This window comes from Marmota marmota, unplaced genomic scaffold, assembly GCF_001458135.2.
Source record: "Marmota marmota marmota unplaced genomic scaffold, marMar, whole genome shotgun sequence".
NCBI lineage: Eukaryota > Metazoa > Chordata > Mammalia > Rodentia > Sciuridae > Marmota > Marmota marmota.
This window is the reverse complement of record NW_026000101.1, coordinates 6105287-6130505: the sequence shown is the minus strand read 5'-3', so window position 1 is coordinate 6130505 and position 25219 is coordinate 6105287. Positions and strand designations below refer to the sequence as shown.

At 35.3% G+C, this 25219-nt stretch overlaps 1 protein-coding gene across 1 annotated transcript in view; it reads left to right on the top strand.

Moving 5' to 3' along the window:
- Positions 1-1814: 1814 nt before the first annotated feature.
- Positions 1815-25219, top strand: part of Rad23b (RAD23 homolog B, nucleotide excision repair protein) — a 27325-nt gene continuing 3920 nt past the window's right edge. Inside the window, exons 1-8 of the mRNA XM_015492219.2 lie at positions 1815-1968; positions 3618-3697; positions 6867-7135; positions 11881-11936; positions 16544-16671; positions 21867-22002; positions 23278-23405; positions 24138-24308. Coding sequence (XP_015347705.1) covers positions 3686-3697; positions 6867-7135; positions 11881-11936; positions 16544-16671; positions 21867-22002; positions 23278-23405; positions 24138-24308 — 900 coding nt within the window. The 5' untranslated portion in view covers positions 1815-1968; positions 3618-3685. The remainder of the gene's footprint in view (positions 1969-3617; positions 3698-6866; positions 7136-11880; positions 11937-16543; positions 16672-21866; positions 22003-23277; positions 23406-24137; positions 24309-25219) is intronic.

Below are 25219 nucleotides of genomic sequence, written 5' to 3'. Positions count from 1 at the left end.
GACTTTGCAGAGCAGGGGAGGGGGTGTTGGGCATCAGATTTGGAGGAGAGGGCTGGTCAGGATAACAGATAATGAGTATCTTTCCTTTTCTAGAGTATTTTCAAGACTGGATGTAAATGTGTTTAGAGTCAGATATATAAAAGGTTCAGATTAGCTAAATGAGGTGGAAGAGTTTGACATTGTAGAGTGATTGGGATACTGCTAGAGATTACATTGTGTTGGTTCATGTAGAGAATTTTGCCTAACAGAAGCACTGGGAAGATAAAGGAGTCTGATATTAGGAAGAAGGTGATAGGAGGAATGGCAGTGTTGTCCAAGAGAGTGGTAGTGAAGATTGAATGAAGGTAGAGACTAGGGACCAAAGTATCTGCGAGGCTCTGGAGCAAGTGTAATGAAGAGTTGTTAAGAGTTGTTGAGAGCCAGCAGAAATAGATGATTGTTAACTTGTAATTTCAAAGATACAATAATTTTATGGATGACAGAATTCAGCCTGTGTCCTGTGAGATGACTTAAATGGATTGGAAGTAAATATCATTGTTATTGAGATGAAGAAATGACACCAAAATTTTGGACAGCTCATTGAACCCATTCCAAAGTCTAGTTCAGGTACTTTCTTTGATCTAATTTGTTTAATAATGATCATGTTTTTATACTCCATTCCTGTTGGATGACTGTACTGTGACATGGAGTGGATGGTATTTTCATTGGTTCCAGAATTTTAAGGATTATGTGGATTTTCCATGTTAATGTATTTGAAGCTAAATAAAAAGTCCAATCTATTTTTTTAACTGAACAAAGCAGCTGTCTTTATCCCTTTAACATAGACTCAGAACAGTTTACTTAGACAATTTTCAAAACTAGTCTGGAAAATTGGAGGAAATGGAATCTCCCCCTTGATCCTTGTGCTTTTAAAATAATGTAGTTCCAGCCTGGTGCACTGTCACACCGCTATAATCCCAGCGACTCAGTAAGCTAAGGCAGGAGGATCACCAAGTTTGAGGCCAACCTCAGCAACTTAGTGAGACCCTGTCTCAAAATAAAAAACTTTTACAAAGGATTGGGGACAGAGCTGAGTGACCAAAGTGCTCCTTGATTTAATACCCATTATCAAAAAATAATGTTCCATTAAGGCACATGGAAAAGCCAAGTTCCCTTGATGTTTTTACTCTTGTACCATCCTTTCTTGTCAGTTACTGTAAGACATTGGTACTTGTCAGCCTAGACAGATTTTCTGAGTCCTCAATAAAGAGGACATAAAAGTCATTTGTAACTAGTTCTCCTTCACAGAAGAGACTGATGGTCAGAGAAGCCAAGGTACTTGTTTAAAATCATTCTAAGTATCACAGTAGTTCTCAGGCTTAGTTGAACTTTGAATCATCTGTAAAATTTAAAAAAAATACTGTATTGTGAACTCCTCAGTTGTTTTAATTGGTCTTTGTAAAACCCAGGGGTGATTATAATGAAATATTACAACACTCTTAAAAATGAGTCATTTACCTTTTAACATTCATATTTAACCTTTAATACTGAAGTATTATTATGGATGAGACCAGTTTAGAATACTTGACTTTCCTACTTTGTGGGAAATAAGCCCATAAACTTTTTATGCAAAACCAAATCTTTGATTTTCAGATCTTTGTTTTAATTTGTCAAGTCAACTAGTGAAGTTCTTAAAATCTGTATGTAATGGGAAGATTATGTCTTTTATATCTATAAGTACAAGTTAATGGTAAGTTTTGGGGTATAATATTAGAAAGACATGATCATAGTTTTTGGAAGTATTTGTAATTAAAATATTAAAATTTTAATTTTGCATTATTTATTCAGAGTGTGGATTGTCACTTTTTGTTTAGACTTTTTAAAAAATATCTTTATTGTTCCTATAGGTGAAAGCACTGAAAGAGAAGATTGAATCTGAAAAGGGGAAAGATGCCTTTCCAGTGGCAGGCCAAAAATTAATTTATGCAGGTATGAATTAAGTATTGAAATTAATATACTGTCTTGTTTATAGTGACATTCTTTTAGTTTTAGAAATGTTATCTTACAAATTATACTATATTCAAATTGATTCTGTCAGAAACATAATTGTATAGATAAAAGTGATGAAAGCAGTCATTTGAATATGGCATTAATATTCAATCTTCTCTTTATTCACATTTTCCCTACATATTTTCCATTGAAAGGTGTAATTTTTATGTATTTTCATCTTTTTAAAGCATCATGTAATTGGCTTTTGTGTTTTTAATCAAACAGCATTTTGTTTTTTTAATCTGTATTAAATGTTTATACTGATTGTGTTTGTTTATGTGCTCGAAATTATTCCTGTAAAATTGAATTTATATTAAGACGTCTTATAAATCAATAAGGAAAGGATGATCCAGTTTTAAAAATGAAAAACTAAAGATGTGAATAGGAAATTGCAAATTTAATTAGCCTCATTGGTAACCAGGACAAGGTATGTTAAAAGTAGACTCAAAACCCAAATTTAGTTGAGAAAAATTCTCTTTGTTCTTCAAAGGAAGTACGAACACTGTTGTTATAGTTATCAGTACAGTGGTCTTTGATTGCCTGCAGATTCTTTTGTCTTTCTTGGATAAAATTTCGTAGTATTTCTTTAAGATGGTTTAGAAGAAATGCCAGCCTTGTGATCCAACCCCAGTATTTTTATAGGTGAGAATGCAGAAACCTAAAGAGATGTCTTAGGCATAGAACTGCAATTTTTGGTGCCTGTCAGCCTATTGTCTAATTCCTATAAAAAATAGAGACACTATTCCTTTATGGTTTGATAATTGCAGCTTTTAATGCAGTAATTTTTAAAAATGAGAAACTAAATTAAGGAAACGGAAACCTCAAGGAGTCCTGACTCTTAGTATAACTGCATTTGTTTACTTTGTGCATTACCAAGTTCTGTACCATCTTCTCTTTTCTTGTATACCATGTCATTTTCTGAAGTGTCTTTTAGTATCTTACATTTCTTTCTTTTTTTTTTTTTTAAGAGAGAGAATTTTTTTAATATTTACTTTTCAGTTTTTCGGTGGACACAACATCGTTATTTTATTTTTATGTGATGCTGAGGATCGAACCCAGCGCCCCGCGCATGCCAGGCGAGCATGTTACTGCTTGAGCCATATCCCCAGCCCAAGTATCTTACATTTCTAACATTGGAATATTTCTGATTTGTTAAGTATCTGGTTTTTAGGAGAAGGAAGTTTTGTTGTACTTTCCTTCCATGAGGAGAGAGAATGTGGGTTATTTTCTAAGGAATATGAAAGCAATCACGATATTTAATTGTCTTTGTCTTTATGATCTCCCATTTCTCAGAATCTGTTTTATATTTCCTTGCCCAGCAAGTCTTTTATATAATTAATAAGAGTTTTAAAAAAATTGTTTGGCATTCTGTGTGTAGTAGATGTGTTTGACATCACTTAGTCAAATGCTTATGCCTTTTTAATTGTATTTCCATTCATTTTTATCTTGACTGATTGGGTAATGATTTTCTTTGGGACAAGAATTGATAGAATTAACATTGGTGATTAATAGAAAGTTGTTTTGACTTCATTTATGTGTCAAAGATTACTGTGCCTTAAAAAACATTTTTTTTCCTATAAATATTTTAGGCAAAATCCTCAATGATGATACTGCTCTCAAAGAATACAAAATCGATGAAAAAAACTTTGTGGTGGTTATGGTGACAAAAGTAAGTTTCATCCTCATTCTGTGTGTCTTTATGCATGTTAGTTTTTAAAAAAATAATGACAAGTCCACACAGTGAACAGAATTTATATACATTCCATAGGATTACATACGTAACTGTCATTTTTTAAATTTACTTGGGTCAACCATAAAGTTAATGGTTTTATACATTTGTAGTTTTAACATAATTTTTATATAAATTAAAACAGTTGAAATATGAAATGTATTAATTGTTTTTGCTGGAGTAGTTAAATAACCATGTGATTTAATTTATGCTTAGAAACCTAGTAAATGTTATTCTGGGAATTTTAATTAAGGGTACTTTAAAGGGGCTTGGTAAGTTATATGCTAAATGTTACAAACTCCTCAAGGCAGAAAAGGTGTGTAATATAAACTCATTAGTTGGTTGTCTTAATCTGAGAAAGAAGAGCTTCTCATTACTATAATGAAATACGTAAGGTAGATAATTTTATTAGAAAAAGAGGTTCATTAGATCAGAATTTAGACATAAGGATTCCATTTTAATGATCTCCTCAATTTCCAAAGACCCTTCCTCTAAACACCATAGTAAGATTGATTATTCATGTTCTTAATACCTTAAAATAAAACTTTGAGATTAAACTACTTGAGTTGGGAGGAAGTGAGGCAACCCAAACAATAGCAAGTAGTGTTATAGCATTGAGTGTGAGTTTGAATTAATTAAAACAAGTTCATCAAAGATCAAAAATGGAATAAATATAAAGGTTATTTTCAGAGTCGCTACGTAATTGATAGTAGAAAATGAAATAACTATTAATAATTATATATGTACTGAGAAACAAAAAGCAGCTAAATGGTTTAGATAGACTTGAAAATTTTTTAATCCAAGAAGAGCCTTTTAGCTATACTTAAAGTACTTATTAAAAGTTCAGCTTTAAATACAGAGAAGGAATCAAGTGAGAAAACCTGTATCATCTAGTTTTAATATACATAATGCAAAATTTATCAGTTTAACTATTTCCAAGTGTACAGTTTAGTAGCATAAGGGATGTAGCACATTGCTGTACAAATATCACCACCATTCATCTTCAGAAATTTTATTTTCCAAACTGAAACTCTGTAATCATTAAATACTCTCATTCTTCTTCTCTTCAGCCCCCAGCAGCTAACATTCTACTTTTCTGTCTCTGAATTTGTCCTCTTTAAGAGGAATCCTACAATATTTGTCCTTTTGTAACTTGGAGCATAATGTCTTCAAGGTTCATCTGTTTTGTGTAGCATATGCCATAATTTCCTTCCTTTGTAAAGTTATTTTTTTCGCATCTAGTTTTATACATATTACATAAGGGGGAATATGATAGGCATACATTTGGATATTTTGTTATTGTTAACATAGTCCTTTGGTATTGCATTAACCTTGACTATTCAGACTAAGAATTAAGCAGAAAAGATCTCAGAATAAGTGCATGCTTTCCAGGAATAGCTACTTGGTACCCTATTTAATACACAGAATCCTGATGATAATCATCGTTGTTTTATTTTGAAGTTTATAACAGAGACCAACTATTAGGCATTATGGAAGCAAGACCTTGTTACAGGGAAAGAGGAGAAACCAATTAAGATCAAAAGCAAGAAGAAAAACTTCAAAAAGCCAAGGGGCTTGGTACTGTCAGGAATAAGGGTCAAGTATTACTTTGTGGAAATAGGGACATTGGTCTACTACAGTAATCATCCAATCACAGATAATTTAAATAAAGCATTTAATCTAGATCAGTTAATATGTTTTAGTGCTAAAAATAGAAATTCTTACCTTTGTGAAGCTCCAGTTTATCCAGAATAACTCATTGCCTAAGGATTTCTGCTAACATTGGTATTTAAAGAATATTGATAAGGTCAAGCGCAGTGGCGCATGCCTGTAATCCCAGCAGTTTGGGAGGCTACACAAGTTTGAAGCCAGCCTCAGCAATGGTCAGTGAGACCATGTCTCTAATAAAAACATTCAAAAATTGGCTGGGGATGTGGTTCGGTGGTTAAGTGCCCCTGAGTTCAATCCCTGGTCCTAACCCACCACCCCTCAAAAAAAAAAAAAAAAAAAAAAGAATATTGATAATCTTGAGTATTGTATTGGCCATTAAGAACATCATAGCGGGCTGGGGCTGTAGCTCAGTGGTAGAGCACCCGCCTCACACATGTGAGGCACTGGGTTGGATCCTCAGCACCACATAAAAATAAAGAAAGATATTGTGTCCATCTACAACTAAAAAAAAAAAAAAAGAACGTCATAGAGTTAGCTCTAGGAGTCCTGGAATAGGAGTAAAGGGAGTAAAGGGGTACTGGTATTTTTTTAAAACCTTCTCCCCTGACCTTGCACTAGGGACTTTTTTCTAACATCCTATCTATTACCTCAAATTAAATACAAGGCAGCTCATAGCTTTTACAGTTTGTTGATTTTTACAGCAAATCATGTTGCATTTTAATCACATCTTCCACCAAAACAGTTAACTTTTTTTTTTGCTCTTAGGAAAGTTATGAGCTAAACAGATAGTGGATATTGATGGACCCCAGGAGAATAGAGCCCATACAGTATGATTTTCATACATACATAATTGCATTTTTGCTCTGTGGGAAGCTTATGGCTGTGCTTCTAAATCAGAAAGCACTGAGCATGTGCTTATAAATTCATTTGGTCTTAATTTTTTTGTTTATATATCTCAAAATATTATTAACCTTTTTGTACTTGTACCTTGGTTTACATTCTGTGTTAGTTTTCCCCCTCCTAAAATGCCACAGAATATTTAGCATGTTCATTAATAATCATACTTCTATTTATAGTTGCATTTCAAGGAAATTATATTGAATATGCTTTTAAATGGCAGTAAATAAAGTCACAAAGTACATAAAGGTTTTTTCAAGAAAATTATGTGAATTTTGAAATATTGATTTTTTTTTTTTTTTCTTACTGATGTTGAGGCTGAAATTGTTGACAAGCTGAGATTGATAAGATCTTCAGTGATTTTAGGGACTTTTAATGAGTAACAGAGTGTTGGTATTGATAATTATATTCTTTTACAAAATCATGTTCAAGTTGTAATTTTGTATTGGTGTTGGTAGCATCATGAGAATATAGTTCATATGATGTATTTTCATGTAATGATGTATTTTTTCATAATTATTTTCCTTTTTAATATATTTAGCCCAAAGCAGTGACAACACCAGCACCAGCACCAACTCAGCAATCAAGTTCTGCCACTACTACCACAGTTAGTTCCTCCACAGCAACAGCTGTGACTCAGGCCCCAACACCCACCCCTGCTTTGGCCCCCACTTCCACACCTGCGTCCATCACTCCAGCAACAACGACAGCATCTTCTGAACCTGCACCTACTAGTGCAACTCAGCAAGAGAAAGCTGCAGAAAAGCCAGTGGAGACACCAGCAGCTACCAGCCCAACATCAACTGACAGGTAAGAACTGGATTAAGAACTTTTGCATGTATTAATTTTGATTAAAAAATGATTTCTTATCTAGTGTCCCCCTCCCCAAACTTTGAAATTTGACTAAATCATGTGTTTGGAAATGTATTCATAGTTTACTATAGGAATATGGGCACACATTACCAGTGTATTAATGACAACTAATGCATTTTAAGCAATTATAGCAATACACTGTCATGAAAGTTACAATAGAATATAGACTCTCTCAAAATGTCTCATTGTATTGTAGACCTTGGCAATCTGTGTGTGACTTAGTTAATTCTTCCTTTCCCCTCCTCTTTCCTTTCCTCTCCTCACCTTTTGTGCATCAAGAACTTTCACTTAATACTTAAAAGAAGCACTTCACAGTTTATCAGCATCACTACTTTTGCATTTTGGGGCCATTTTAAAAATAAATAAAGGTTATCATAATACAAACACTTTGATACCTCAACAGTTGCTCTGATGACTGAGACTGCTAAGTGACTGTGTTAAAGGATGTGGTAAAGGAAAGCTGCTCAGCTCCTGCAGCTAGGAAGGGGGAGTTGCATAAGTCACAAGAAGTGACTTTTCCAAAAGCTTAGTCCCCCAGTGACCGGCTTCCTCCAACTATGCCTCATTGCCTATCATTTTCACCACCTCCAGGAGTTAATTCAGCTATCAGTATTGATCCTCTTGTGAGGTTTGGAGCCCTCATGATCCAGTCACTTTCTAAAAGCCCCATCACTAAACATTACTCTATTGGGGGCCAAGACGTTAACACACGAGTCTTTCATATATAAAGTATAATATAGACTTAACAGGTAGGTCTTATATGTGGTATAGCTGATTCATGTTCTAGACAGAACTTTTGCACAGATTTCACCATGCCACTCACAATGGTACACAATTTAAAATTTACAAATAATTTATCTCTGGAAATTTCAGTTAATATTTTCAGGTTATGGTTCACTGTGGGTAACTCAAAACCACTTCATTTTGGTGTTCTGTCTTTTAAGTGTATTTTCTGCATCTAACCCAGTCAGACATGTTTGGAGGAGTCTGGGTCACTTTGACCCTTGCTATAAATATATTGTGGGCTTAGGAAATATAATATTTTTCCTGTTTGCCTAGAATTTTTGTCTATTAACATTGTGTGGCACCATTGCCTAATTTGAGCCATCTTTTTTGTCCGGGGGTGGGGTGGGAACCAGGGATTGAACTGGTCCATTAAGCCACATCCCCAGCCCTATTTTGTATTTTATTTAGAGACAGTGTCTCTAAGCTGAGTTGCTTAGTTCCTTGATTTTGCTGAGGGTAGCTTTGAACTCACAATCATCCTGTCTCAGCCTCCCGAGCTACTGGAATTATAGGCTTGCACCAATTTGAGCCATCTTTCCCTTGCAGAACTAGAAAAGTATTCAACTCTCTTATGATGGGAGATACCCAGAGTCAAGTTAAGCTGTTACATGAAAGGGGGGTTGATCAGTCTATATGAAAGTAAGGTATAAACTTAACACACCCCAAACCACTTAAACATTGTGAACTTTAATATGTGGAATCATTATAGTATGTCTTATTTTCTCATTGCTTTAAGCTCCTTTAAAATCTCACAGTGAGAAATTCATAACTGGCTAGTATATTTTAATGTGCTGATGTCATCATTTTATTTCTTTATATTTCTATTTTTCCTGGGGGTATAGTATACCTAGTCTGAAGAGTTGTGATTACCGGGGCTGGGGATGTGGCTCAAGCGGTAGCGTGCTCGCCTGGCATGCTTGCGGCCCGGGTTCGATCCTCAGCACCACATACAAACAAAGATGTTGTGTCCGCCGAAAACTAAAAAATAAATATTAAAAAAATTCTCTAAAAAAAAAAAAAAAGAGTTGTGATTACCTTATCAGATCTACAGAGAGTTGCATAAATGAGTTGATGGTCAGTGGTCCAGGAAAGCAGACACTAATTGGATTTTTGTATGCTAGCTACTTAATCTTATGTCTCAAAATTACCCATCTCAGAGGAGGATAATACAGGATGAGAAGAATGAAGGACACTCCGAAAACAAGCTGCTTTAATGTGCCTTAGTTCCTTCATCTGTGCTGTAAGACCTCTAGAATTCTGTAAAGCACGGAATTTTGTGAATAATTATCAGGAGATAAATGTGGAATGAGTATGTGTGTTGTTAGGAAGTTTGTCCTTCACTGCTAACTTGATGTTTAGTTTTTAGGAACATGTTTCTTTAGGTCACTTTTGCTCTTTGAAAGCCATCTGTTGTAGTGTATATTTTACTAGATGATATCTGCTTTAGAGTAATGGCACTTGTGTACAAAGACTGTGTTGTGGGTAGTAGAGGACAAATTCAAATTAACTTAAATATCAATCAATAAGGGAAGAACTTGACCTATGTTTTATTCATACTAGAGAACAGTGCTTCTCAAAGTGTAGTTAGTAATCAGTAGGCAGCAATCAGCATCACTGGGAATTTGTTTGAAATTAATTCTTAATCCCCAGATTCTGAATTAGAATTATCTAGGGGTGGATCCCAGAATTCTGTATTTGCACAAACTCTTCCTGGTGAATTCTTAATGCTTACTAAAACTTGAGAAACCTTGATAGGTAAAGTACAGTATGTAAGCATATTAAATGAATGTGATTTTGAGGCTTTTTATTGAATAAAATAGTTGTAAAACAGTATAGGCAATAGCCATAAACCAAACAACAGCTGTAAAACTACATTGTATATTTTTGTGCATTGGCCTGTTACTATTTAGGAAAAAGTAGCAAAGTTCTGGCATACTTAACTGATGAGTGGTTTCCCCTGTGGTCTCGGAGGGAAAAAGTGGTGAGGCTAAGTCAAGATTGAAGAGTGGTGGTTTTTTAAAGTATACCTCAATCTTTAATCCTTCAAAGAGAATTTTAAAAACAATTTGTGAAATTAGTGCAAATTATTCTATAGGAAATTAGTTCTAGCAAATACTAAAATCTGTTGTGTAATAGTGATTAAAACTGGAATGACTCACATTGGAAACTTGTGGAATAGGCTGGAAGTAGAACCAACCAGGAATTTAAGATACAGATGTAATTAGAGACCATTTTGGTGAAAATGCTATTGGATTAAATGCCTCACCATCAGGGTAAAAAAGATGGATCAATCCCTCATATTGTATACTCAGAAATAAATTTTAGATCAATTAAGATTTAATTCAAAAAATGGAGCTGAGGACTAGTGAAGAACAAGAGAAAAACTTTAAGAATAAAAATTGGAAAACCCAGTACACATTCTTTAAGAGCTTGATTTGGTCCGTTAAATTGAATATTATGCATGTGTGGAGAAAAAAATTGAGATAGATCTGATTGTACTGACGTGGAATGATTATTAGGTGAGAAAACCACAAACACACGCAAGACAAGTCATTCTTTAAAATAGAAACTGACATTAGTCATTGTCTCTGTGGTAGCAACCTTGGGCAGGAAAATTAGTTTTTAAATATTCTTTTTGGAATGTTACCTTCTGAACATGTTTTTTGTTATGGTACCAAGGATTGAACCCAGGGGTGCTTAACTACTGAGCCACATCCCAGCCCCTTTTATTTTTTGAGACAGGGTCTTGCTAAGTTGCTTAGGGCCTTGCTGAATTGCTGAGTCCGGCTTTGAAGTTGTGCTCCACTTGACTCAACAAGTTTATTTTTACTGTTTAGTTAATGAAGAAATTTCAGTTGTACCAAAAGATTGTTGTGATCATAATCATATTGGGTGGTACTTTCCTGAGTACTTCACTGGTAGTAATCATACCTACAACACTTCAGAGTATTTGATTCTATTATAGTTGACCTCGTGGTGTTGATGGAGAAACTGAGGCCTTAGAAAGTTTAAATAATTTATGAATCAAACTTGGATTCCCTAATTCTTGCTATACTACAAAGGCCTTCTCAGAACTTTGAGGCATGATGTATTTTTGTTTTTAAAATTGAAATGGAGATGTAAGAGTATATGTGTGTCTTTATTCATTTAAACTTCTAATTAGTACCTTTGCCACATTTGTAAACGTCAACTCATTTTTTTATTTTTGCATTTTTTGTTTCTTGTTTTTTGTGGTGCTGGGGATTAGAGCCCAGGGCCTTGTGCATGCAAGGCAAGCATTCTACCAACTGAGCTATATTCCCAGCCCTTCAGTTTATTTTTCTTCATCCATTTTTTTTTCATGGTATTTTATAACTTGTTTATTTTTTATACTACACTCATTGGTTTCCTTTAGGGTAGAACTTGAATCTATCCCACATCTGCATTTTTTTTTTCATATGCTATATTCTTTGAAGTATATGTTGTTTTAGTTTTGTCATTTGGAGTTGTCCATAAAACTTCAGTATGGAGTTTCCTCATGTTTTCTGCATGGACATTCTACAGTGTACTGCTTTTGGTATTTCTCTGTTGCAACTTGATTCATGCATTATTTTGTTTGTCTATTATTATCTTTTCATATTTCTTAAATAGAATAAGCTGTCTTTAACTTTTGTAACTTTGGGCATTTTAAATGATGAGTTCTCAAAATAGAAGGAGGATTGAGATTGAAAATTTCCCAAAATTTAAAATGTTAACAGTGAAGTTTTTGGGGTTAACCTGGGCAAGACTGTTTAAGCATTATTGCCAAACTTCATATTAAAGACAAAGAATCTCTTTACAAATGGGATAGTTACTAAACTAATATAAATTAAATTTTACATACTTAGTGAAATGTGTTTTTTCTAAAAACTTTACAGTACATCAGGAGATGCTTCTCGGTCAAACCTTTTTGAAGATGCAACAAGTGCACTTGGTAAGTATTTACCTTGTATACAACCTTAGAGGTAGGGAAGAATTTTAATTTTCATGTTTTTTTTATAGTCTAGCTGTAAAATAATTGATCTAAATAATTATTCAGCAGGGTTATCACCAAAGACTATAATATTTTTTAATGTTGTCTTTCAGAATTCACTCTTACAGTTAATGTTAAGCATATTCCTTTCCTTATAGCAAGTAATTTGTATTTCCTAATGTGAGTTTGTTACAAAGTGTCTTTGAAAGGGTATAAAATCGTCCATTTGCCCCCATACTTCACGTTATTCACATTTGGTTACTTCACGTTATTCACATTTGGTTTTCATGCCTACCCATTGACCCTAGAGGTTCTCATTTATATCTTGTCCCTTGTATTGACTTACAGCAAGTAAAATGCCTTTTTATCCTAACTTTTCCTTTTTTTTTTTTTTTTTCTTTTTGCGGTGCTGGGGATGGAACTCAGGGTCTTGTGCCTGCCAGGCAAGCACTCTGCCAACTGAGCTATATCTCCAGCCCTCCTAACTTTTAATTGTACCTATTGAATACAGTCTTTTCCTCTGCCTTCACTCGTGTTTTTTCAAAAACCAGCTCCCCTCCTTTGTACTATCTCTGGTATAGTTCCTGCTGATTACTGTTTTATTGTCTAGGAACAGGTGGGATCAGTATGGGCTCCTGCAGCATTAGGATTCTAACAACAGTGCCTATGGGGATCTGGGGTTGGTCCTCTGACCTCCTTGGGCTTGAACTTCCCTGATACCCTAATTTTTGTGGATATTGATATATAGTAGCAAAACTTTTCGTTGATTCTTTTTATTTTACCTACCCCTAAAATATTTAAGTTTTTCTATGGTTCTGTTTTTAGGCCATAGTTCAGAGTTTACACTTTGGAAATAGACGGTACCATGCACTTGTCATAAGGATTCCCCAAGTTTTAACTCCATTATATAGACCCCTCTGAACTCCCAAACTCATTTGTTTAAATTACTAGTTAGAAAACTTTCATCCTTCATAAATATCTTATATTTCAAATTGACTCAACTTTTTATTCCACTCGTCAATTCTTTGCCTTTGTTTTCTAACTTGTTTACACCATTATCTACCCTTTCCCTCACAGTTGGCATTATCTCCTATCTGCCTTGGCCCAGTGAGTCTGATTGATTCTTTTCAAGTCTCCAGAATATTTGTTGCCACTGCCACTTAGTTGCCTTAGTTTAGTTTCTTACCCTGACTCTTAACATTATTTTCTTTGTTTGATCTTTCTCCCTGCAAGAGTAGACTTTGTAGAAGGCAACTTTGATGGGATTATTGTTAGTTCAAATAAGTCTAGAACTCATTCTTAATGAAATGTGTAAGGATGTTAATTGCCACTTCAACCTTATTACTAGCTTTGTCTTTTGTTTGTTCTCCCCAGTTTTTCTATAAGTATCAGACTGCTTATAGTCTTGAAGAATGACATGGTCCCCTGTACAACTGTATGTGCTTGTACTTTTAAGATCTAAAAAGTATCAGACTGCTGACTGACATGTCTTTTTGATTTTTTAATAACTTGATTAATTAAGAAATAAGATTTTTGGAAAGTGTGGTATAATGACTGGGTGTAGGGTATTCTGGACTCACAGTCTCTGTGTATCTTTGTGCCATTATTTACCAGCCATTGATACCTTGATCACCTTCGTAATAATCTCTAAGCCTTAATTTCCTTGTATTTAAAAGGCGATGAGAATAAACCTTTCTCATTGGGTTGTTTTCAGAACTAAATGAAATATATGATGTTAAAAAATATAATCTTCCATACCATATGTCTTAATTTCGTTAATATTGATATCTATTTTTCTATGTGGAAGCTAGGTGATGGAGAGTATTTTGCCAACTTGAGTGGATTTGTGCTAGAATTACATCAATAGATGATTAGGAAAATGAAAGAATATTAAAAAGTAGCCAGGAGCAATGGCACATGCCCATAATCTCATGGCTCAAGGCTGAGGCAAGAGGATTGTGATTTCAAGGCTAGCTTCAGCAATTTAGTGAGGTCCTAAGCAATTTAGCAAGACCCTCTCAAAATAAAAACTAAAAGGGGCTGGGGATGTGGCTCAGTGGTTAAGCACCTTTGGGTTCAATCCTTGGTGCACACACAAAAACAAATTAGTATTTATGGAATGGAAAAAGAAAGGTTTTGTGTGTGTGTGTGTTTAACTGGCGTGAAATACCTGAGGCTCTCTGCTTTATAAAGAAAAGGGGTGTGTTTAGCTTACAGTTTTGGAGGTTCAAGTATGAGTATGTGGTACTGACATCTGCCCATCTGTGTTCTGGTAAAGGTTCCATGGAGGATGGCATCACAGTGGTAGAAGTATAAGAGGGAAGGCTCCTGTGGTGAGACAAGAAAACAGAGAGCGAGGAGGGGCTCTTTTATAATTCACTTTTAGATAAATAAGTGAGGGTCTCCATCTCATTTTGCCACACTGAGCACTATTAACACTTGCATCCTTGGAGGGACAAACTTCATATTTAGGGGGGTTTTTTGGTTTTATTTATTTATTTATTTATTTGCTATTAAAGTACGTTTAGATTTTGAAAAGTCTATAGAAAAAATATGCAAAATGACACTGTTCCCTGCTCAGTTGAACCTGTATTTGGATAGGGATAGAAAAAAAATAAATTATAAATCATGTTAAATGATTTTAATACAGAGAGTTTCTACAAAGGAAAATAGTTCTACTTAAGATAGCTAGGCAATACCTCTCTGACACTGTCACTTTTAATTTTAGAACTGGAATGTGTGAAGGATCTGGCTCCATAGAAGGCTACACACATGAAGGTTCTTGGCAGGGAAAGATGACCTGTTGAGTAACTCAGGATGGTTGTGGGTAGAGGAGGATTACTGATGGTGGGGAGCCTGAGCTGAGTTTTTTCTTTTTCAAAGGCTCATTTTTGCTGCTGGCTAAAGAGTGGGTTGTTGGTCTGGGGGCAGAGTATAAACCAGACCAGTGGTTGCTGTGGGCTGATCTTGAGTGATGGCAGTGGAGAAAGGAACTAGATGGGTTTGGATTAATGATTTAAAGATGGAAGGGCCAGGATTGTAGCTGAGTGGTAGAGCACTCGCCTAGCAAGTGTGAGACCCTCCGTTCGATCTTCGGCACCACATTAAAATAAATAAATATTGTGTCCAACTGCAACTAAAACATAAATATTTAAAAAAAAAAAAAGATGGGAGCTACCAGATATACTGGTCGATTAGATGTGGAAAGGCAGGTAAAGAAGTTGAAATGATCAAGCTTTCTGGTTCAAGCACTTAGGTGGATAGCCAGCCAGTGGAGAGGAACACATTTAAGGGGAAATCTTTATTGGAATTAGTTGAGGAATGTGAGGAATTGGACCCAGCATGTATGGACAGCTATAGAAGGAAGAGAGCAGACAAATGTACCAGTTGCAAAGTTGTTGTTTAAAGAAGACAAATACGAAATACATAATTGATCGTAGTTGCTGATTGGAATGATTACTCGGGGAGTGAATGGTGGAAGGTGGAGAAAAGAGAGGGTAACGAGATCTAGTCTTCGAGGTGGCAATAAAGGCAGTAGTTTCCAGACCATGGGTGAAAGGAGAAGATAATTTTAAGTGAGGTGAGATTAGTGGGGGGAAACAGCTTTCATTTGATAATTTTGGTAAGTGTTGTCAGCCCTGTTCATGAAAAGCAAGATAGGAACTTGACCACTGAGCCACATCCCCAAGGGAAGATTAGAGAAAGACTTCTGGCTATGACTTACTGGAATAATAACAGTCTTGTGTTGTATAGGAGATTCTAACTTTCTTGTTTACTAACCACCTTTCTCCCACTTTTTTTGGTAATAAAAGATATCAAAAGAAAACTGCCAACTTGCTGTGTTATAATCAATTGCTTGAATTGCTCCTTTACCTATTATCAAAATTGAGCTCATGTATTCCTTATTATAGGTTGCCCTAACCTCCTGTTAATTCTCTGTTAATTTGTACCTGATAATTCTTTTGAACTTAGGAAATGTACTATTTTTCTATTGGCTTGTAATAGGTTAACACAAACTTAGTGGTATAGGACAGCACAGACTTATTTATTATCTTACAGTATTATAAGTTAGAAGTTTGGTACAGGGTTGTGTTCTTGCTGAAGATTGGGCAAAAACCCTTTCTTTGTCCTTTCCATCTTTTGAGGGCTTCCTACTTTTTTGCAATTTATGGTCCTTTCTCCATTCTCACAGGCAAAAGTATAGCTTTTCTCTCCTACTTTTGCTCCCTTAACCTCTCTGCCTCCCTCTTCTACTTAACCCAGGAAGCCCAGTGGGGGTACCTTATCTTAAAGTCAGATGATAGCAACCTCAGTTTTACGTACAGGTTCACTGCCCTTTGCCAAGTAATCTAACATGGTTTTTAAATCTCTAGTCCAGGTATTAGGACATGGACATTTCTGGGGGATTTTTATTCTGGATCATTATTCTGTCTGTTGCATATATGTTGTTATTTGTTTTTGTAATCCTAGCGGTAGTATCTGATACACTGTATACATGTATACACTTAAGAAATGTATAGAGAATGTACATTAAATGTTTTGTTCTATACCCCCCCCCCCATTTTTAGTGACAGGTCAATCATACGAGAATATGGTAACTGAGATCATGTCAATGGGCTATGAACGAGAGCAAGTAATTGCAGCCCTGAGAGCCAGTTTCAACAACCCTGACAGAGCAGTGGAGTATCTTTTAATGGTGAGAAACACTTTTGTTTTGTTTTAAGATCAAGATCTCAAAGATTTTAAAACAATTCACTAGAGAAAAATAATGAACATTCTGGTACAGTTTTAGTTAGGATGAAACATGGTTAAATGAATTATAAAATTGGCTATCCATTTGGAGTCATGCTTCATATTTTAAGTATGTGTTAGGGACAAGGAACAGGTTTTTGATCTAATAGGCCCACATTTTAATAGCTTTTTCATTCCTAGCATGATCTTGGATGAATTATTCAGAGGAAAAAAAAGAAGTTGCCAGCTTTGAAAAATTGGGGAATTTTTATATAAAAACTTAAAATTTCTGGTTTTTCTGGACAGACTTTGGTTTGAGGGGGGTGTTTATTTTTGTTTTTCATTTTGAGACAAGGTCTCACTAAATTGCTGAGGCTGCCCTCCAACTTGGGATCCTTCTGCCTCAGCCTCCAGAGTTGGGATTATAGGTGTGTGCTTACATGTGTAATATTCTTAACAGTTAAGGAACTTTTTATAGGTCCTTCCTTTATTTTTTAAGTGGTAATAAAAGTTTTTGATAAATAGGTTATTGTGGATATTTGAAGCCCTTGGCATTTTATTGGGATGAATGTCTGCCAGTTTTATAGATGTGGGTTTTTTTTTGTTGTTGTTGTTTTGTTTGTTTGTTTGTTTTTGGTACCAGGGATTGAACTCAGAGGAACTTGACCACTGAGCCACATCCCCAGCCCTGTTTTTGTACTTTATTTAGATACAGGGTCTCACTGAGTTGCTTAGCACCTTGCCATTGCTGAGGCTGGCTTTGAACTCACAGTCTTCGTGTCTCAGGCTTGTGTGCAACTGCGCCCTGATATAAATGTGTTTTACATTCTAAAATAATGCAGAATTTTGGAATGATGCTAGGTTATCTTTTTTTAATCTTAAATTTTTGTTCTATCATTTTCTTTGGTGTTCTGAGGTTTTGATCTGATTGTGAATTGCCACAGACCTCATCCACTATCATAACTCTGGGGAATACATATCACAGTGTAACCCATTCCTTTGTTACTACATTGTACTTCTGTTGCAAATTCCTAAGACAGGTTTTTACTAAGTTGCCTGTGCTGACCTCAAACTTTAGATCCTCCTGCTTCAACCTCCATAGTAGCTGGGATTATAGTTCTTCACCACTGTGCCTGGCTTGCATCTCATTTTATTTTTTTGGCACCAGAGGTTGAGCCTAGGGGCACTTTACCACTGAGCTACATTCCTGACCCTTTTTTATATTTTTATTTTGAGACAAGGTCTCACTAAGTTGTCATGGCTGGCTTTGAATTTTCTATCCTCCTGTCTTAGCCTCCTGAGCTGCTATGTAGAATTAAATATAAATATATGAACAGATGAGGGGCTGGGGATGTGGCTCAAGCGGTAGCGTGCTCGCCTGGCCTGCGTGCTGCCTGGGTTCGATCCTCAACACCACATACAAACAAAGATGTTGTGTGCACTAAAAAAAACTAAAAAATAAATATTAAAATTCTCTCTCTCTCTTTAAAAAAAATTTTATATATATATATATATATATGAACAGATGAAATGAATTCATGAAGCAGTTTAAAGTGTTTGAATATATTTATGGTTGATTTCGTAGACTGCAAAAAGTCTACCTTTAATTGTTACTAGTTAACATATAAGTGAAAGTGAATGAGTGGAAAGAAGAAATGAATTATTAGTCACTTACCTAATAAGAGGCTGTATCGTGTGTGAAAATTGCAGGTAGATCAATAGCAGTGTTGATTTACTTTTTAGTTTAACAAACCTGTTGATTTAACAAAACTGTTGAGAATTGGGTGGATACTCTAGATCCTATATCTGTATATAGTTTGCTAACACTTAATAACTTCATCTGAGGACTTGAATTGGCAACCAATTCCCCAAATACTCATTTCTAGTGGCCACTATGTTTCTAATGCAGTGAGCCATCACCCTGCCATTTATTACCCTTTATTCTTTGTGATTTTATGGGTTTGGCTTCTGGTTTATTAGGAAATAGAAGCATGTACCATTCTTATTCAGTTGTAATACTTTCTTTTTTTTTTTTTTAAGTCCCTAGGGTGATCTCAAACTTTTGATCCTCATTCCTTAGCCTCCCAGGTAACTGAGGTCACACATGCACTACCAGACCCAACTCAAAATCCAAGAATTTGATAAAGTCCTTTTAGCCATCACCCTGCCATTCATTACCCTTTATTCTTTGTAAAATCTATAAGTATATGTATTCATAATAGGTTGTTCAGAAAGTGTTCTTGCAGTTTTAAGCTATAACAACTCAAGAAGGTAAATGCCTCAGACATACAAAAAGCATAAACTAAAAGTCAAATTATTTAAATTTCTTTAATATCTATTTTGTGAGTTTTGAAAACAATTTTATATGTGGTACTTTCTGACACATTCTCAGAATTGGATCAGTAAAGAATATCTAACTTTGAGCAGTTTTTATTACACAAAGGTTGTCATATAACTTAATATCTCTACTTTGTACCCAATTATTCTCCACGGAAAGATTGCTTCTGAACTTCTTTGTCTGGTGATGGCAAGCACTAAAAATCCTGATTTTTTTTTTTTTTTTTTTTTAGCAGAATAGTAGTAGAAATGTCCCAGTGATTTAAATTGAAAGCAGTGCATTGGTACTCTGCTCTTGCACCCAGTATCAGGAATATACAATTGTCTTTTTATTCAAGAACACAAAATAAAGTATCTGAAGACTTAGTGAATCCAGTAAACTGTTGTATATTGTCAACTGAAACCAATAACTGATAGTTAATAGTGATTTTCTTCAACATCAACTAACCTTTTCTTCAGTTGTTTTCTTCAACTGACTTCTCTGAAGTTATTGGTGAGATACCCTGCTTTGAGTTTCCTGTCACAGTTCATTAATAATGATAAAGCACTATTTTGAGAATCAGAGCATACTACCTCTCATACCACTTTTCCATCACACTCATTCCGGAGTCTGTCTCCTTAGGAATTTCTATGACTACAACTTCTGCTTTAAGTTAACAGAAGGATCCCACCTCAGCAACGTTCATTGAAGCAGTTCTTAACAACTTGTGTTTGATCAGATTGCTTTTCCCTCCATACTCACAAAATCTTCTATCTTGAAAGATTTTTACACTATGAAAGATCATTCAACACCTGCATTCTTAGCATGGTCATTGTAGGAATCTTGAGTGTTTGTGTTTGGTGTTATGTTTTAATTCTATACCAACTTTTCATCTTCATTAGCTGGAGTTAATGAGACCAAGACAGGAATATACTAAAGAAGAGTACAACCCCCGCCCAAAAGAATGCCTTAAGAGCAACTTTTATATAGCACTGAGGGCATCTGTAACTGTCTTGTCATTCACTTCATCATCACTTGGCCTGTCGACCTTACGCATAGCTGTTCCATCTGAAAGTTTTGCCAGTCATTCATTTAGTTGTTCACTAGTTGTAGCATATAATTACTCAATGATTTCCTGAATACGCTTTACAATTTGAGCTTAGTCACCTTTTTCTTTCAAAAGCATTGCATCGTCTTTGGTGATGGTGACCTCTTCAACTTTTCTTAACTCATGAGACCGAACATCTTCAATATTTAGGATCAAACCTTCTTACCCAAACAGTGTGCCACAAGTAGCAATAGCTATATCTTCAAATAGGTTCTTTCTATTGTCACTAAAACTTGCAGCTTTTACTGCCACAACCTAAAGGCCAACTAAAACAGGTGTACTTGGAGTTTCTCCATAAATATTTTTAGCAGTTATGACCAAGAGTTTATCATGCAAGGATAAACTGCTTATGCTCAGGAATTGTAGCATCAACAGCTAACATCACACCTCTCCTGAGTTCCACTGGATTAGCTCCTTTGCTAATCTCCTCAAAGCTTTCCTTGGATATAGAGCATACCACTACATAGCAGTGGCAGTGCCATCCTTGACTTACGCGTTTGTGTTATTGGCAATATCCTGAACAAGTTTACCTCCAATATATTTTTTAACAGTAGATTTTTTTTTTGTTCTTTTTAGATATACATGATAGTAGAGTGTATTTGGACATATTATACATACATGGTGTATATCTTATTCTAATTAGGATCCCATTCTTGTAGGTGTACATGATGTGGAGTTTCACTGGGCATGTATTAATATATGAAAATAGGAAGATTGTCTGATTTATTCTATTGTCTTTCCTATTTCCATCCTCCTTCCCTTTCTTTCATTCCCCTTTGTCTAATCCAGTGAACTTCTATCTCCCCACCACCACCCCCAATTGTGTTAGCATTGCATATCAGAAAGAACATTTGGCTGTTGGGTTTTGGGGATTGGCCTATTTTACTTAGCATGATAGTCTCCAGTTCCATTCATTTACCTCTAATATTTTTGTATTTATCTTTTAAATCTATTGACTTAGCAACCATCTTTCATTACTTTCAGACTTTCCCAACTCTATGGAATAATTATTTTTATTCCTTTTCACCCCATTGTAACTGCTACTTCACCTTGAAAGGCTCAGGCATCTGCACCAAATTTTTACATCTTTGGCATAAGCCCCAGTGACATGAGGAGCCAGTGTCCTGGACACTGGTCTCACCTGAAGAACTATGAGTAATCAGGGCATTTCTGTGGGATATTAGCAGGGAGTGCACACTGTGAAACAGGCCATTGGCAGCAAGTGAGGGAGAGTCAACTTTTTTTCCCCATGAGTTATTTCAGAACCGTCGTCTTTGGATAGTCTTTAAGGCTGTCGTTACAAATTGTCCTTTGTATCATGGAGCAATGGGCGCTGAAATTTTCTGAGAATTTCAGAATCAACTAGAGCAATGAATGTGTAGCTCAAAACCTTGGTTTCGTTTTAATAAGATACATATCAATATTTTAAAACTTAAAAATTATGTGTGACTGGTGGGTATCTTAATTGTCGGTGCAAATAGAGAAATTTCCATCATTGTGGGAAATTCTGTTGGTCAGTGCTGCCTTATATTATACTACACCCAGGCCATGTCTAATATAATTCAAATCCATGCAGTTTAATAATCCTTTACTTTTAATTGAAGTAGACATCTGTTTTATGCTTTTAGGAAATTAGGCAGGGATCTTAAACCAACTATCAGCCTTTTATTGGTATAATAATATTTAGCTAATTTGGTATGGTGGATTGTCTTAAAGCTTGGAAATTGTGTTGTAGGGAATTCCTGGAGATAGAGAAAGTCAAGCTGTGGTTGAACCTGCTCAAGCAGCTGGTACTGGGGCTCCTCAGTCTTCAGCAGTGGCTGCAGCTGCAGCAACTACAACAGCAACCACTACAACAGCAAGTTCTGGAGGTAAAGTGGAATCTCTTGGATAAGGGAGAAATGGTTGTAGATGCCTAAGGTGGGATTCATTCCCAAAGCATTTGAATAATTGAAAATAAGTTAAAGAGGGGTCCAAAAGAAATTCTTCCAAGTGTGTAAAAGATAATTTTTCATGTATTACATGTCAGTGCTGTAGTTTTGTAAAAGGGCATATAATCGGTTTAGTTTGCTCTAAGGAAAAGATACTTCCCCAGTTTGCATTTAGTGTTACATTCTGAAGTCATTCAAAATGCTCACCTTGTTACAGGATCTTAGTAGTTATCATACAACTTAGGAAATGAAACCCTAAGAGGTTTAAAGTCTCCAATTATCTAAAGAGAACAAAGCCTGAATTTGGGCCTCCTTACTGGTCAGTATCCACCCTTCCATTGCCATGGATCTAACTTCAGAGCAAAGCCTGGAGCCTGTGGTAGGCCCACGATTTACTTGTTGTTCTCCTTCATTCTTCCTTGTATTTTTCCTTGTTCTCCTTGTGGAGCTAAGCTCTGGTTGACAACAAAAATCCCTTAATTCCTTTGTACACAGTCTTATATTGAAATTCCTAATGTGCAGACCTGACATTCCTAACTTTTAAATACTAAATACCTTTCTTTCTCTGGCTTAACATTTCCCAGGAATTCACCATAGTGATTTTTATGGATTTTTGACTATATAGTCATTTCATGTAACACCAGTGGGTTCCATAAGATTGTATTGCCTAGTGACACCATAGCTGCTTTACTTTGCTTCAGTAGAGTTTGTGATGTTCATACAGTGACAAAATTGCCTAAACACACATTTCTTAGAATATTTACCTGTCCTTAAGTGAGGTCTATATGGTAAGGAACTAGGTTTTTGTTTTTGTTAGTTTTAGTATATATTTTTCATAGGAACTTTTGAACAATTGGAACAAATTTAATACTTTTTATTTTGAGAGAATATAGGTAGGACAGGGATTCCTAGGGTTTTTGTTTTGTTTTGTTTTTTTGCAGGTGGGTGGGTAGTGCTGTGCAGGGAACTTTTAGGAAGTTTGGTTCTTGGTGATCTGCACTCTTCTGCTTTGGCCAATAGTAATTTCTGTGATGTAAGATTCATACATTGATAAAATTTAAAGATTGCATCATTCATTTTATTATATCTGAGATTTCATTTTTTACTTGATAATATTTGCAGTATAAATATGATTTAACCAGCTCTCTTTGTGTGTGTGTTGTGTGTGTGTGTGTATTTACTACTTTCATTTTTAAATGTTTGTGTTTATTTCAGGGCATCCCCTTGAATTTTTACGAAATCAGCCTCAGTTTCAACAGATGAGACAAATTATTCAACAGAACCCTTCCCTGCTTCCTGCATTGCTACAGCAGATAGGTCGAGAGAATCCTCAGTTACTGCAGGTGATTACTTAATCGGTGTTAATTTGAAAAGTGGGTTTAGAATGTATTCCATTTTGAAAAAGTCCATGAACGTACTGTCCCCTCCTCACTAGTTCTTGAGAATGATTAAATCCACATTACACTTAGTAGAACATTATGCTGTATATAGGTGTATTGAAAAGAAGTTGAGATAATAGAAGTTGTATCAATTTCAGTTTGTCAGATAAGTTTGGAAAACATTTACCTCTTGCAGATTCCCAGTGTATATTAACATTAGAGAATCAGAGTTATTTAATTAAACAAAAACTGCTTACATTTTTATTTTTTGTCACTAGGAATTGAATGCTAGAAAAACACTCTACCACTGAGCTGTACTGGGCCCCTTTATTAAATTTTATTTTGAGATGGGGTCCTCATTAAACTGCTGAGGCTGGCCTAGATCTTGAGATCCTCTACATCAGCCTCCCAAGTAGCTGGAATTTTAGGCATACATGGCTGCATCCAGCCTCTACAGCTTTGAACATTGATTTTATGGGAGGGACATTTATGAAAGACGATTTGAATTCTCCTCAGTGTTTACCTAGTGTAAAAGTACTGAATTCCATTAGTAATAATGATAGGTGAGGAATTATTTTTAAAATATTGCCATTGTGAAGTTATAGCCTTTTCTTTCTTATTTGTGTTTAGAATTGCTGTTTTTCCTAAAAATATTTAATATCAGTGTATTGTTTTCCTCTGTCCTTCAAATCACAGCAAATTAGCCAACACCAGGAGCATTTTATTCAGATGTTAAATGAACCAGTTCAAGAATCTGGGGGTCAAGGAGGAGGAGGTGGAAGTGGCAGTGGAGGAATTGCAGAAGCTGGAAGTGGGCATATGAATTACATTCAAGTAACACCTCAGGAAAAAGAAGCTATAGAAAGGGTAAGTTCCACTAAAAATAAGAGTGAAGTTTCTTAGTTACAATAACCACATTTCAGATGCTCATTAGTCACATGGGACTAGTAGTTACTACCAGAGAGAACGGATCTAGAGCATTTCCATTCACTGTAGAGAATTCTTTTACATAGAGTCTAGCCTTGGAGACCCTGCTCTCCCACCTTATCCTTTGTAAAGCCATAGGACAAATAAAGTGCTTCTCTTGCATGAAACGTGTACATATATTAATAAACTAAAATTTTCATTGACATTTTATAATTCAAGGAAAAAAATCTTAAAGTGTATATGCCCAATTCTAAATTATTTCTATTTCAAATTTTCCTTCACTTTTGTTATATAAAATAAATATGCATATGAATTTAATAAGAATGATGTGTAGTATACACCATATTCCAGCTATTCCTGATTTTCTTTGCATCCTTTTCCTTTTTTTTTTTTTTTGCACTGGTTACCAGTACAGGTCATGGCACTGCAGTAATTATTTGTTTGATTTCTCTCATTTTCGATATTTGTAAACATGTAATCATCATACTTGTCCTATTTTTCCAACTGTTTTGAGATGTAAATCAGATAACGTGTATAATAACTTAATATACTTTAAAAAGTCATCTAGACAATAATAGTTTGTCCTTATGTATTTTACACAAGAGTGTTCAGAGTTTACAATTAGGTGTTTTATACATGTCCCCATCCCAACCCTGTCCAATCCCCCAGTTATTATAGCATTCCATAACCGAGCTGCACTACCAACCCTTTTAATTTTGTTTATTTTGAGACAGGGTCTTGATGATTGAGAACTTGGGGCCCTCCTGCCTCAGTCTGCCAATTATAGGTGTACACCTTTGCACCCTGCTAAGATTTTAATTTATGTCTTGATCTACCCCCCCCCCCCCCCC